This window comes from Sebastes umbrosus, chromosome 15 (assembly GCF_015220745.1).
Source record: "Sebastes umbrosus isolate fSebUmb1 chromosome 15, fSebUmb1.pri, whole genome shotgun sequence".
Lineage (NCBI taxonomy): Eukaryota > Metazoa > Chordata > Actinopteri > Perciformes > Sebastidae > Sebastes > Sebastes umbrosus.
Window position 1 is genome coordinate 17,901,536 of NC_051283.1, and position 15,528 is coordinate 17,917,063.

At 42.1% G+C, this 15,528-nt stretch overlaps 1 protein-coding gene across 6 annotated transcripts in view; it reads right to left on the reverse strand.

The window, feature by feature from the left end:
- The window catches only part of runx1t1 (RUNX1 partner transcriptional co-repressor 1), a 66,825-nt gene that overhangs the window by 14,844 nt on the left and 36,453 nt on the right, over positions 1-15,528 (reverse strand). For all 6 annotated transcript variants that reach the window (XM_037795293.1, XM_037795294.1, XM_037795291.1 and 3 more), the window contains 4 exons: positions 11,324-11,461; positions 9,035-9,276; positions 5,941-6,030; positions 1,055-1,236 (listed from right to left, as the gene is read on the reverse strand). In XM_037795293.1, the coding sequence (XP_037651221.1) occupies positions 1,055-1,236; positions 5,941-6,030; positions 9,035-9,276; positions 11,324-11,461 (652 nt within the window). The remainder of the gene's footprint in view (positions 1-1,054; positions 1,237-5,940; positions 6,031-9,034; positions 9,277-11,323; positions 11,462-15,528) is intronic.

The following is a 15,528-nucleotide window of genomic DNA, read 5'->3' on the forward strand; positions in this document are numbered from 1 at the left end:
GTTTGCCATGTTATGATTTGACCATATTGTTTTATGCTAAATGCAGTTCCTGTGAGGGTTTCTGGACAATAGTTGTCATTGTTTTGTGTTGTTAATTGATTTCAAATAATAAATATATACATACATTTGCATAAAGCAAGCATATTTGCCCACTCCCATGTTGATAAGAGCATTAAATACCTGACAAATCTCCCTTTAAGGTACATTTCGAACAGATAAAAAATGTGTGATTAATTTGCGATTAAATGATTTAATCGTTTGACAGCCCTAATTCTGATATTTATTACCAAATGAAATGTATGTTATTGGGCTGGGGATGAGCCACAGTCTTAAATATGCACACATGCCCGCCGTTGGGCTGGCGGGTTTTGTGCTTGTTTCCGTTTTTGTGCTGCTCTGGGGGAAGACTGTTGGAGAGAGGACTACAGGTTTCTACAGTGCTGTGTGTTCCTGGACGGCACGTCTCAGTGCTTGTCCATTAGAGCAGAGAACATTGAGTCATTACCAAAGTCCGTGACAACAAACGGAAGCAATGATTAGGCTGTGGTGGCTGTGGAGCCGAAGCAGAGACACACACACACACACACACACACACTCACACACCCAATCAAGCATGGAAGTAAATGATAACTTACACAGAATACATATTCATTGACACATTCACACTTTTCATTAAAGCACAGCACAGCTGTCTTCCTTCCATTTTTCTATCCTCAGGAAAGGTGTGTCTGTGTGTGTGTGTGTTGCCCGGTCTACTCTACCATCTCTTCCTCTCCTCAGTTCTGGCCCATTAAGAGCAGGAGCCGGGAGCTGAGGTGTCCAATGGAGCACGTCATGAGGCCCGGTGGCGCCCTGACAGACACTTCCCATACATACATTAACACATCACACTATCGCTCTGCATCGGCTCAGCTTGTGTCTGCGGAGTGTCGTACTGGTTCATGGGGATGCAGGCAGACTCGAAGGGGTTCATTAATGTTCGGAGCTGGTGAATGTATAAACCGAATGAGTCCCATGCGGGCAAAATAATGGCCTGACTTTCCGATTCACCCACCTGTCTGGCGTCCTTCTCTTGCCGTTCTCGTTGACATCCAGCAGGAGTTCGGAGGAGTCCACCGGGGAGGTGGTGCTGGTGTCCAGGAGAAGCTGCTCGTGCTGGGCCAGGTACTGAGCCGGGTTCTGCTTGGCCAGCCTGGCGCAGTGCAGCAACTCCCTCTGTAGGAGCGGCAGGTTGGCCTGCAGAAGCACAGCACAGAAACAGAAATGTAACAGCTGTACAGTTTAATCAACGCTGAAGACCATTTCTTCTAGAGAAGCAAGAATATAAATATCACATCTGCCTTTCAACAGATATTAAAAATGACTTGCTCTGTCGCTCACTCCTCTTTCTAAGATGTTTCCTTTTTGGCTAATTTGTGAAATAATCTGTCAGATTCTGAGCTGAGCTGTTTTTACCGCAATGTCTTAAACAGATATATCTTGTAGGGAAAACATAATAAGGAAGATTCGGAAGCGCATGAAACAATAAAATGCAAATTGAATTGCGTCTGCATCGCTTTAAGGGTAATCAAAGTCAGCTTAAGCTCTTAAAAGAGAAAATATACAGTTGGAATATTCAAGCTCTACTCATGGCCTTGTGCAAAATGTAATACGTAAATGTTGACGAAGATAAATTCAACCAGACTGATGCATCTCTTTGATCTAAAACAACATATGAAGCTCATAAAAATATGAAGTTATAATAAAAGCTTTTCCCCAGTCTTTTCATTCCACAAACACCAATTTGAGATCCATTTCTTCACTGTCATCTGACCCCTGTTTGCTCATTATTTCCACTGAACCACCACCACCTCCTGTGACCCCGAGTGCATTAACACCCAAAGAATTTCTCTGTGGCATATGCATTTTTTTTCATAAAGAAACAGCAGTAAGGGGGTCTACTTTCTTGCGTGGAGTTACAGGGTCATGCAGGTATGCACAAGACGACTTCAAAGGCATCTGATGGGGTGCGTTTTGAAGCAAGAAGATGAAAGTGTTGCGTCAGGCAGGTTCAGAATGAGAGCGGGGGCTATTTTGGCGAGGTACATCACAAGAGCCTTTGGAGAGGCCATCTTTGTAAGTTTTCGGTCTGTTAATCTTTGTTTTGTCCTCAATAACATAATCTCTCTCTAAGTCTCTTGCTTTGTGTTTTTTCCTTTCCTTGTTTTTTCCCACTTTTATAATCTATAGGCTTTTATTCACTCTTTCTTTCCTTCCGTCCTACATTTCTTTGATCATTCCATCGTGTCTTAGCCAAATGCATACAGAAATAATATTTGCAAAACACAATCACGGTTTGTTTATTGGGATTTATGTTTCATAATCATACGAGAATCCCTCTCCAGTAATTGGGTGTAGTAAAAGAAATGCCAAGCGCTGGCCTTCGCTTTACCTGCCCGAGTTAATGGTCCGTTAATAGTTTATGATCGTAATTACCCTCTGAAAAAAAAGAGCGTAAAATAGATTGCTTTGACCCCGGTGAACTCATCTTTCATTAATTAGAGGTCATCCTAATTGCCAGAGATGTGGGATGCATTAACAAAAAAGACTGAGTCAAGAAACGCCGACCACTGAAGAGACTGGATCATTTTTCATATGACAAAGTACGGCCATTTGCTTCTGTGCAGTTATGGTAACCAACATCTGCACTTGCATAAAAGGAAAAATTTCAAGTAGTGTTCAGCAGCCACAGCTAAAATCCGCCCAGGATGATTTATTGTGAAAATACTGGATCTGTCATTTTGTAAAACGGTGCCAAAAAACTATTCAGAATATGCCACGTTCAGGATATGCTGCACTTCATCAACTCTCTGTTTCTGTGTAATTTGCAGTTGGAGGAGAATCGAGGAGACTTCGTTTTTTTGCACGTGTATATTGCTCATTTATTTCCTATCACGACTTTCTCTCTCTTTCTCTTTAGGTAAATGTGTTTATTCTTGTGTCCTCGCACTTCAGCGTGACGCAACGAAAACAAAACAAAAGCTCGATTTTAACTCGAAAACAGAGAAACATTGTGTTACTTTTGTACTTCTCGTGTGGCGGGCGTCCCGCCAACACATCACGTCACCGGCGCTGTGTGGTTTATGATTGCCTCCTTCCAGTAAAGAGTCCCAGCCAATTTGCGGTTCAGTATTAAGAGAAGGGGAAAGCAGTTGAGTGGATTTGGGTGGGGGTGGGGGTGGTTGGAGGGGTCTAACATTAGCGTAATGAAAAACTCTGAGCCCTGACGCGCATTGTTGCAGCTGTGCTTCGACGCACCTATAAAAGCTCCCCTACACCTCCGACTGCTCCCTGCTACCATATGGTAGCTGGCATTAAAGGCTCCGCAGTGGGAAGACACTAAAATTAGACTGGGGAGAGAGAGAAGGAGCGACGGAGGGGGAAAAAAAAAAGTTGCATCTTTGATTCCGCAGCCATCCCAGTGATACACTAACCATCTGGCGAGGAGAGGAGAAGGGAAGGGAAGGAGGGACTGGAGGATGGATAGATGGGGAACAGTAAACAGAGACGGGGAAGGGATAAAGATGGAAGGATACGGAGGGAGAACAAATGAGAAGGTGAGGCAAAAATATGAAGAAAACATGGTGAATAAGGGAGTGATGTGAGGAAGGACACAGGGAGGACTCAAAGTCCCTGTTTGTGTTGTTAACTGCCAGTAACAACGATTCTAGTGGGACCAATAGCACATCCACGCAGGACCTCAGTGGATAATATAGGCTTGTGAATGTCACCTCACACATGCACACATCTGCAAATGCAGTCATGCACGCACCTACAGAAGTGAGATGATATTGTGCTCAGGGAGAACACAAATAACATTTACCTCATGCCTGTCAATCAGACACAAGCAGGTAGAGCAAGGTAGGGAGGGATGGATAAGGATGGAGGAAAGATGAAGAGGAAGAGGTAGGCAGAGGAAGCATAAAAAAATGAGTAAAAAGAAAGTGAGAAAACAAAATAGAGCCTGTAATAGAAACAAATGAGCTCTGTTTTAAATGTCCCTGCTCTCCGTCTCTCAGCAGCACACTGATATTGATCTCAGCTTCACCTATACCCCATAACATGATCTGAACTGCTGCTGCACAGTACATCCCTCAATATAAACCCCCCGGTCCCATTTGTCATCTTTGACTACCAAAACAAATCATACCGCTGCCGCCGCTGCCAACAGTCTCACCTCCAGACTGCTTTAGCTCCTGCACTGACACTAAGAATATGCACCTATCTGACACAAACAGCCCAAATGCACATAAATGGCTACTATTTCACCTGTTAGATACAAACAGAAACATCCGCCATCAGTCTTCATTTTTAGCTCCCAGACTGGAATAAAGAGACGTGAGCTGTGCTGTTGTGACTGAAAAAACGACCCGTGACAAATAGGCTGAAGCCAGGGCACGACTGGAGTGCTCCTTCCTCTGGTAATATACCATGCTAATGGCTGAAAATGTGGCTTAGTGGGATGAAGAATCGATGACAAAACAAGCCTCAGAGAAAGTGGAGGACATGAAGGGGGATGTTGTCCTCCTCAGGTCACAACCACACTCATTGTGCTCTGTTCCAGCACACGTTCAGCAAGTTTCTTAAAAACAAAACACAGAAAAACATTCTTCCAGTTCAAATATTCAGCCGATTAGACTGTTGTCAGGCTATTAAGTAGCCCACTAGTAGGTTTTATCATCTAGTCACATGGTAGACCGCCGAAAGAAGGTATAAAAACACTCAACAGTGATCTATAGTGACCGTAGTAATTATGACAGGAGCAGAAGCGGAAGTCAGGCACTGTAGTATGGACAGTGAAGCTCCATGAGGTGTGGATGTTGGGAACGATGGACACAAAACAAAGTGTTTTCACCCAGGAGACCGGAGTTTGCATTCTGTGTGAAACTAACAATGTGTAGTTGTCTTTGTGTTCGTAGTTTGACCCAAAACACAATGTTTTTCCCTAAACTTAACTGTTGTTTTTTTTTGCGTAAACCGAAAGAAGTTGTAGTTTTGTTGCCTAAACCTAAAGAAGCCTTTTTGTTTGTGTTCAAAATGTAACGTTTCATTCAGTTTTACGTGTTAGAAGGTGTTGTTTTTAAGCTTCACTTTCACAACGCAGTAGGCCCCTATTGACCCACATCTATGGTGCTTATAGCGACCGATAATGTCCGATAACAGTTGAAGCGGGTGCAGCATTGTACAAAAAAATTATAGTCTGAACAAAGTTGCTTTTAGTTGAACAGCGGTATTGATCTGAGTATTAACTAGGGGTGTAAGAAAATATAAAAAATATCGAATATCGCAATATTATGTTTTGTGATACTGTATTGATTCTCAAAAACACTGTATTGATTTTTTATTAATGCAAAGATTAACTCAGTCAATACTTAATTTAATTTGCAAAGAGTTGGGCCCTCTCAGTGTATGTGCCCTCTGGACTGTGATAAATTAAAATGCAGATCCCCCTGTTCTTTTTTTTTTTACTGCTGGTGTGTTTTTTATACTATGACAGTTTTCCTAAAATTAGATTAAAAAAATGGCAATATATCGTCTTGCTTACTGTTTCGCAATATATTGCAATATATTGAATCGTAACCCCTGTATCATGATATGTATCACATTGCCAGATTCTTGCCAATACACAGCCCTAGTATTGACAAGATATTGACAGAATGAGTGAGAGAAAGAAAAAGATGACGTGCGTTACACAATGAGAGCGGCGGTATTTCGTGAGATTGCAGAGAAACTCAGTGAGAGGGAAGAAAGAAAAAAGGGGTTAAGGGTAGATACAAGAGGGATAAATATCACGAACATAAGTATGCACATCTGGATCTGGGCTGGCTAAATGTTTTCCAGATTTGGCCGATCAGTCAGGCAAGCAGGCCTTCTGTAGTGATTGCATATTTAAATACTTACCTTCAGAAAAGGGATGACAAAAGGTCGCAGAGGGAAGTTGGTGGCTTCTTGGAGCTTGGAGTGAAATTCTTCGATGGTTAGCGTGGAATTCTGGAGGAGAGACACAGAGAGAAAACACATGAATGCATGTGGAAAGCATTAAGTGATAATATTACTTATTGGAAGCTAAGCTATAACCTGGCCTGGAGTGAATGTTTCGGGTTTTTGTAATAGGAAGCATATGGGCAGGCCGCGGTGAAGAGAGCCACAGAAAACAAAGACACACATCTCCTTCAATTAACAAAACAAATACACAAAAATATGCTGCATGAGAAAGAAATGTGCTTCATTTTTTTTTTATCAAATATGCTCTTTTTGAACAGGAGTTATTGGCTCATTTAAAAAACAATCATCTCCGTATTTATCTAAACATTTAGGTGAATTGTTTGAATACTTGCTGTTCTTTCAGGCTATTTTCACATCAGCTCAGGTTTGCTTGTCTGTTATTATGAATAGAAAGTGACAAATTGTATATTTTGAAGACAACTGTGACATGAATGCTAATTTTTGGTGTGTATTCCCTAATTTATGACCAATAAAATTATACATTTATTGCAGTTTTGCACAGGATATTGGGAAAACAGAGCTTCTTTGATTGAAATACAGCCTCCTAGTATCATCACAGGGGACGTGATCTTTTTTCTTTGTTTCCATCACTTGGACACATGCTTTCTGTTGTCTATACGTCTACATGCATGACACCCCCCGTCCTTATCAACACAGTACATGAGCCCCAACACACGTGTGCCACAACGCTCCACGCCTGTGCTACCTCTCTCCATCAGTGCCAACCCAAAAACTGTCTGGCTCTTTTCAGAAACCAGATAAGACCAAGCTGACCAAAATACATTATGGACCAGGAACATGAGGACAAGGAGGGTGTAGTATATTTGGTGAGAGAGGGTATTTGTGTGTTTTGGAGCAGTGGGGGGGGCCCAAAGTGTGTTATACATTTCAGTCTGTCAACACCAGAACAAAGTCTCTCCTTCTGTGGTTGCCTGTAACTCACATTAATGGCTGACAAGACAGCGGTGACACTATTTTAGATTTTCAACATGAACTATTCCCACGATGCAGAGCGGAGAGAAAGAGTGAAAAAGAGAGGAGATGGAGGTGAGGATGCACAAGGGAGACGTATCTGCTCTATAATAAGCAAAAATACAAACAAGGAAAAAAAAGAATCAAGCGAGACGGAGATAAAGAAAAAAAGCAGCAGATATTATTTTTCCTCCCAACACTCTCGGTGTTATTTCCCAGACCTGAATTTTGTTACATTCAGCCTTACATCTGTTCGCCCAGATTGCGTAGGGGCTGTTCTTGACAGCTAGTGAAACCTCCCGAGTCTCCCTCTCCCCCTCTCCCCGGCACACAACTAGCTAATTAACGGTGTCACTCTTTTCAATAAGGCAAGGGGAGGGACAGAGAGAGGAAGAGGGGGAAAGAGAGAGAGAGAAAGAGAGAGAGAGAAATGGAGGGAGGGGGGGTATGCAAGCCAAAACGACACAGGAGAGGCACGTGCATATGCAGACGGTGAGAATAATAAACATAGTGAAGCCAAAAAGAAGGCTATGCTCTGTGAGGCTAATTAAAAAAAGTCCTTCCTCCATCTCCTCCGCCTCCTCCTCCTCCTCCTCCTCCTCCTCCTCCTCCTCCTCCTCTCTGCACAGCATTCAATCACTATTTCTGTATTCCCCTGCTCGTTAAGTCAAATCTTCTCAGATCACACAGACGTGCGGTAAATCTTTAGATTTGCACATGTATTTTATATTGCATCCGTGTAACCATGTCAGCTAAGCCGGAGAAACACATCTGTCTTATCAAATCTTTGCTGGATAAATGCAGTTTGATGTTTACACGCTTGATTTGTATCTTGCAGTTTAATCTCTGGTGAAGAAAACACTGTCTTGTTTTTGTTTTCATTCTTTGCATGCATGTTGTTTATGTACTGTGTTATTAGTAAAGTTCTAATTTAGGTTTTGAATATCAACACATTTTATGGGTTAGAAGTGTGATTATCAGCAATGCTTTAATTGCATCCTCTTAAAGCTATAATCATCTGTTTTTATTAGCTAAATAAAGAAATACGTTTTTAATAGTGCATCATGTTGTCAGACACCTGCAAATCCTTAGTGATTACATTAGTTTGATGTTAAAGAGAACCTATTATGCTTTTGTGCTTTTTCACTTTCCTTTAGTATGTTATGTCGTCTTTTCTGCAAAGTTATAAAGCCCAAAGTCCACGCCAAAGGGAGTTATACGCTATGATTGAAGTCCCGCCTCTTCTTCCGTTATGTGGTGAGGTCATCAAGTAACACTTTTTTTCCCTAGAGGTTAGTTTGACCAATGACCAGTGACCAATCAGAGTAGACTGTGCTTTTCGGGAGGGGAAGGGGGGGAGGAGCTCGAACAGAGTGTTTCAGACAGAGGGTGAAAAGAAGTGCTGAAGCACAGCCGGTATGAGAAAAGTAAAGCGTTTTTTGAACAATAAAGCATGTAAACATGTTCTACTAGAAACCCAAAATACAAGTAGGCACTTGAAAATAAGCATAATAGGTCCTCTTTAAAATAACAAGTCTAATCTTTGGTTTGTTGCGTGTTGTATTTGAATTTAAATAAGTGTAATGTCATAAAATCCAAATTGGATCAGATGCATGAAGACGGTAGGTAGTCTCCTTGTCTGATTATATTCTTTGTCCCAGAGGACAACACACCGCTTTTGTTTTGTCAGGCATTGTATCAATCCTGGAGGCAGAGGCTTATTTTAAACTTATGCCTGAAGGACTGGATGAGGTTTCTGACATAAAAAAAATAAATAAAGCCTTAAAGAAATACCCCTGAGGTTTTTATAATCAGCGTTAAGTATCTCAAAGTATTTAAAGTTTTCATCTCTGACAACTAACCTGACACTATTTAAACAGTTTGATTCAGTAAACTCATTCCATCAGGCATGCTGAACAAATGCTAAGAGTTATTCTCAAATAACCTTCCAACGGATTCACTTATTCCCTTTGAACTAAAGCTCACACACACACACACACACACAGAGGCTACTCACCACTAGTCCCAGCACTAACGTGCGGACCCGCTCGCCGATCTCAGGTGAGATGTCGTTGCCAAACTGCTGCAGAGTTGTGAGGAAGCGCTTGAGCTTGCTGAGCTGCCGGGCGCCGCAGGCCGGCGGCAGTTGCTGGTTGGCCAGCGAGGAGGAGGAGGAGGAGCTGGGGCCGTTGCTGTAGCCGTTTGGAGGAGACGGAGCACCGTTGAGCGCCGTGGGAGAGTGGCTGCTGCCATTGGTTACTGTGTGAAACAACAACATAAAGAATAGAGTTAAGAGATGCATTCCATTGTGCAAAAATAACATTCGCTCTTGCTATATGCAAATCACCAAAAATAACCCTGACTGTGCCTTTAACAAACACCAACAGAGGAAACAACATACGTCAGCTTCACTGAGACCAAACCGCTGATTTGGAATGATTTACATTCCCCTGAAAACATTCACAATCCTCAACATTTGTTTCTAATCATGGCGGCTCGTTTGATCCTTTGCGGCATCCTCTCATAAAAAACATATTTCTGCATTTGGAGACTGCCTCTCTGCACCTCCTTCTCCCTTTCCGTCCCTCCCTCAATCCCTCCCTTCCTCCCTCCCTCCCTCGCTGCAGTCTAAACAAGCAGGGACAGTGTGTGACCCCCCGTCGCGCCAGAGCACGGGAGCAGTGCGTGTGTGTGTGTGTGTTGGGGGAGTTGGTGTACAAAGAGATACAAGGCGGCATAAAGCTTTCTCTCTAATGAGATTAGGTTTTGACTAGCGATCCACTCACTCCCCCTCTGGCTGCCGTCCAAAGCCGCCACTGTAAAGAGAGACGAGATACTCAAACTGCATCTGGTAACAATTACGTCGGGTGGAAATCAAAGCATACTGCTTTGTTAAAACCTTCGGCATGCGTAATGAGAGAGCCGGGCCTTTCCTCCCTCATCGCACGGAAGCCCCGATGTTAATTGTGGAGTGTGAGCGTTTGCAACAGACAGATACAAAGAGAGAGGGAGAAAGTAAATACCAGAGATGAAAAAAGGGTAGAATAAGTGATTGAAAGAGAACAAAATAATGCCTCTGTTGCAGAGAACCAGCACCACTAACGCAGACTTGAGTGCTCGGAGCATTTTTGAACCACAAGGCCTTTGATTCTTTGATTCTAGTGCTCTTCATGCAAGTGGTTAAGTATGCACTTCTAAGTGAATACTAGGGTGTAATTTGTCACTCGTCAGAGGCTATGTGCACGTCGTGGCAACGCTCCAAGGGTTTGTAAGCGTGGGCGTTAATGAACTTGTTGGGGGGAGTTGTTTGGAACGACTGCAATTTGGGAAGGCTCAATGCAACTTGTTAAAAAGGTTTTACGATGCTGATGGCTTTTAAAATTTTTGATTTGGGGGTTTTACCTATGGATGTTGCGACTGCCTTCCCATGTGTGAGCACATGCATGGCCTCCTATCTCCTATCAGTTCTGTTCAGGGTGTTGCTGTGTTTATTTTCCATGGGTGACTTAAGGTGGAATTATACTTCTGCGCTCTGATGTGCAGCCATCCCGTCATCACTTTTTGACTTTGGTTTCTGTTTTTGACTCCCTGACGAAGGCTTGATGCCGAAACGCGCCGGAGTTTGTTTTTAGGTCTGACATGACATGCCATCATAATAAATGCATGTTTAAAAAGAAAGTTTTCTTGTGATTTTTGTGTCTACATGTATCGTTATCCAAAGAGCACCTCATAAAAACTCTTTTTGAGTCCAGGAAGCACTCCTACCCAAACGTTTTTTCATCCGGCCATCAGCTTGGAATTGATTTATAGCATCACATTGCATCTGTTGATACAACCACCAAAGTACCGTAGCCTACATAGGGATGCACCAACACAACTATTTCTCTCCAGATATCGATTGCGATACCACAACTCAGCGTATATGCTGATACCGAGTATCGATACAATACCAATGCTCTCTTAATGTGCTTAAAATGTGTATTCATGGAACTCTGAACATGAGGCTGGGGATGCTGTTACTACAATGTAACTGATACTGGACACAATGAACTTTATGATGACATTTACAAGGGAACTGTATTTAATGAGGATCGGTTACGGCCATGAGCCACAGAATACCATAACAACTTAATAAAGTCGGTATTGGCAGTGATACGGTACATTGGAAACTAGTAGGAGACAGCATAACTGTTAAAATGTCAAATATGTAACAACATACATGTAACTGTTGTTAGATTGGTGATGTGTACCTCCGTCTCTACACCACAACCCCTTAACACAGAACTTTAAACCTGACTTTACTCACATGTGGTGGGGGTGTAGGAGCTGTTACGAGGTGCTCCTTGCGTGCTGGGTGGAGGTGGCATGGTAGGAGGGGTCAACCTGGACTGTGTCTTGACGTCCGCAGGTGAGTCGGGCATGGTGGAGCGCTTCCCAGTGCGGTCTGAAGGAAGACAAAGCGAAAGATTATAATAACATACCAAAAATAACACGCTGCTGACTTAACACAGGAAGTGAACAACAGCTCAGGGCAACACACTCCACAAAGGAACTAAATCATAATTTGCACATAAACACCAGCAGGATTTAATTTGATAACAAAAGCGCCCGTGAGGTGCACCAGACTAGAGTAGTTCTGGAAATAGACTGCTCATCACCACATCATGTGTCGGGGCCACGATGACAGTGATGCAGATGCTCAGACTGTTAGTTGAGGAATGAGAGAGGGGAGAGTAGAGACTCACAGACACACAGACAGACGCCCGAGAGAGGAGCGTAAATCTGCAGCGAGCGCGGGTCTCATTCCACCGCCATCTGTGCCATCCTGCATGCCCGCTTTACAGAACGGCGAAACAGTGTACCCCCCCTCCCCTGCCAACGACTGCAGTGCTCATTACACACACACACATACACAACTTACACCTCTGGATACTATATTCACATCTGGTCAAGACTGAAACATGGCAGAAAAACAATGAATCGATTAGTTGTCAATAATTAAATTAATCTGCAGCTATTTTGATAATCGATTTATCTGTTTGATATAATTTAATGATTTTATGATATCCTTTTTCATTGAAAAAAAAAAAAAAAAGTCAAAATACTCTGATTCCAGCTTCTTAAAAGTGAATATTTTCTGGTTTCTTTACTTCTCTATAACAGTAAACTGCATATATTTGAGTTGTGGACAAAACAAGACATTTAAGGACCATTTTTCACCATTTTATAGACCAAACAACTAATTGATTAATCGAGAAAATAATCGACAGATTAATCGAAAATGAAAATAATCGTTAGTTGCAGCCCTAAACTAGTCAATGAACTGAATTAAGATGGCAAAAATGCACACAAATCAAAAGTTCTTAGCTTGTCTTTCACCTTTGATAGTCTGTGATACTTGTGACAAGAATGACCCTACACTTGAAAATTACAACAGATACCTAAAAACAAGCCGGAAGTAAATTCCGAGATAAAACATGAATCAAAAACACAACATTTTCTTTGATGACGTGTCTAGTTCCACCTAATTCAGTTGCTTTGTGCTCAGCAGATAAGTGACCATATCAAATGTAACAACAAGACATTATCAGAGTCCTGCACTGGCAGTGAGGGCTGAGCCCGTATTGTGCAGGATGAGATACATGACTTCCCTCAGCAATAGCAGTAACACAGAGTCAACAGACTGTTATCAAGCGTCTCTGTGGCACATTGTGAAAGGGACGTTGTAAAAAGAGAGTGACACAGAGAGGAGGGAAGGGAGGAGCTGCAAGAGAAACAAAAGTACTATCGGTGACATTGGGAACATATAGCTGTAATCACGGAGTGGATGCGTGTGCTTTGACTCAGACACACACGTGCATGTTCCAGAAACAGGATGGTCCATGTTACACAGTTTTCTCAAGACTTTAGAGTGTGTTTACGTGTGTTTCTTCATGATAAATATGCACTTAATCTTTACTTGAATCTATTTCTATTTGCATATTTTCCCCTCAGTATTTGTGTGTAAAGTTTATACACTACAGGCTGTATAAATGTTAGAGTTCCTCTGTGCCGACTGTTTGGATCCATAGAGTTAAGTTTAGGTGAAATGAAAGAGAAATACTGGTGTGAGAGAGACAGGATAGCCTAAGCCTGTTAGCTATAGGCCCGAGCCTCAGTAGCGCTCTGGCTCACTGCTGCCGAGGTGCACTGTGACTAAGTATTTTAGTCACGCTAGCTCGGCTTTAGCAGGCGAGAGGAGCATGTGAGAGATGGAGATGTCACTGAAATTCCAAATAAAGAGCGCTCCATTTCAAAATACGCAAGAGGGGATGTGATGGAAATGAATGAAACAATCACAAGAAATATATACAAGATATAAATGCAAAGCTTCATGACCAGCGACATGTTCAAGAGCAGTAATGATTGGCCTCCGTAAGCTTTAAAGGTTTACTGAGAAGAACTGTGACATTCAAGAAAGTGAAGATTCATCTCTTTAAACAGTTTTCCAAGAATCAAGCGAGAGTCTAAAAGCCACACCAGCTCCCGGAGGCTACACTGCTCTTTGTGTCTAATCACACTGAAATGATTTGAACTAACTCACTGACTGACGCTGCTATTCCTAGAGCTCCTCGCTGACGTATACAGGCAGCAATATGCTGGTATATCAAGGTATCCCCTTGTTGTTAAATGGTCTCCAGGAGCTTCCAAAGATCCTCAAAGGAAAAAAGAGTCCAAGTCAGACACTGTCAGAGGACAGGGAAGGAAGAGTAAAGAATCATGACATCCCCAGACAGAGGTCACACATCTGCCTCCTAACCACAGATGGCTGTCCCTCAGTAGCCATGCAGGCCTCTGGAGCCGTTCTAGGAGGGGTCGACTGATAGAGTCACTGGGAAGGTTGGATTCATTAGTCTCCCAGCACACTGGCACAGACACCGGGTGACTTTTAGACGCAGACCAAGATCGAGAACCAGAACACAACAGACTTCAAGCCTAAAAAGAAATAATTGGGATATAAGGCCATGTTATGCCACTGATATAATGATGATATAATAGCATAATAATGCAAGTACACCCTTTCAAAGAGCAGTGAACTTTTAACTCCTAAGAATATTCAAGCATTGGAATGTGAAAAAATATTAAAATATCCCAAATAAAGAAAACACAACCAAAACAATAAATAAAATGGATTCTCGGACTCTGTTAACAAAAATGTGCAATGTCTACGCAATGTCCAAGTCTCATAATGGTCGGAAAAACCCTGCTGTTTATTCTGCCGTCATGTTGGCTAAAATGTTGGTGACACTCTTGTGTAAAGAAACACGTATGTAAACACATTAAGAAATATCGAGGACAGCAAAAATGATCAATCATGTCCATATATCGTACGATAACTCGATAATGTAATTACAGGCCTAAATGGATCCAGTTTGGGTTGAATCTCACAAATTTTAAGGTTTTGACTCAAAACGTTATTCATTTATAAGTAAAAATGAAATTATTAATGAAAGTTAAGCATTGACTGAAACTATTAAGCAAGTTTTAGCTTGGCAAAGGAGGACTGGAGTGAAATGCGGAGAAGAAAAGAGAACTATTGCAGAGAGCAGAATGATAGGGATTATGGAAAAAAGCTGAGTGATTAGGAAAGCAGAGAATAGAGGACCGGAGGTGAACGAAGAGTCAATGTGAAGAGAAGAGAAGAGAAGAGAAGAGAAGAGAGCGACTGTCTAAACCTTTAACTGTCTATTCACTGGGCTGCACACACACACACACACACACACACACAGACACACACACACACACACACACACACACATACACACACACACACACACGCACACACCATTTCTCTCCATCCTCCCCGACCTGGCCAGACTGAGAAAGGTTTACTACTCTAATTTCACCACAGTAAAAAACGTCTGGTTCTGACTATTTATTTTATAAACTCGGGATCTAGCAGAATCGCTAGTGGAAACATATAGTCTTACCTCTGGCTGCCAGCTATCATATCCTGTATGCCTGCCTAAAATATGATCTATGAAAATACAAGGTCATTAAAAAGAGACGGCCGGGTGACAGGACCCAAGGTAATTCATCATCCTCCAGTCAAACACAAAGACCTTACATGTATAATGAGCCCGAGTTAAGTAGAAAGAAGTTACCGTATCACACATGGTTGTACTTAAAAGTGCATTGAGCTCATGCTTTCCATATAGTTCTGTATATTGGCTTTTCTAATTGTGTGGTCATTTTTGGCCCAGGTCACTTGATCCATTACTACTTGATGGTAAGACGTCAAATTACACGTAGGGTCCAAATCATCTTATAATTACCTTAATCTTTGTGACTAGATATGGGGATGGATAATACTGTAAATGACTCACATGCAATCTGAAATCAGATACTGACCCCCAGGATGGTTTAAGAAGGCTGGAGCATTATTCTTTGGGATAATACTCATTTAAAAGGATCAGGAATACTTTTCCTAACATTCAACATTTGTTCACAATAAAAACTTGAAAAGTCAAT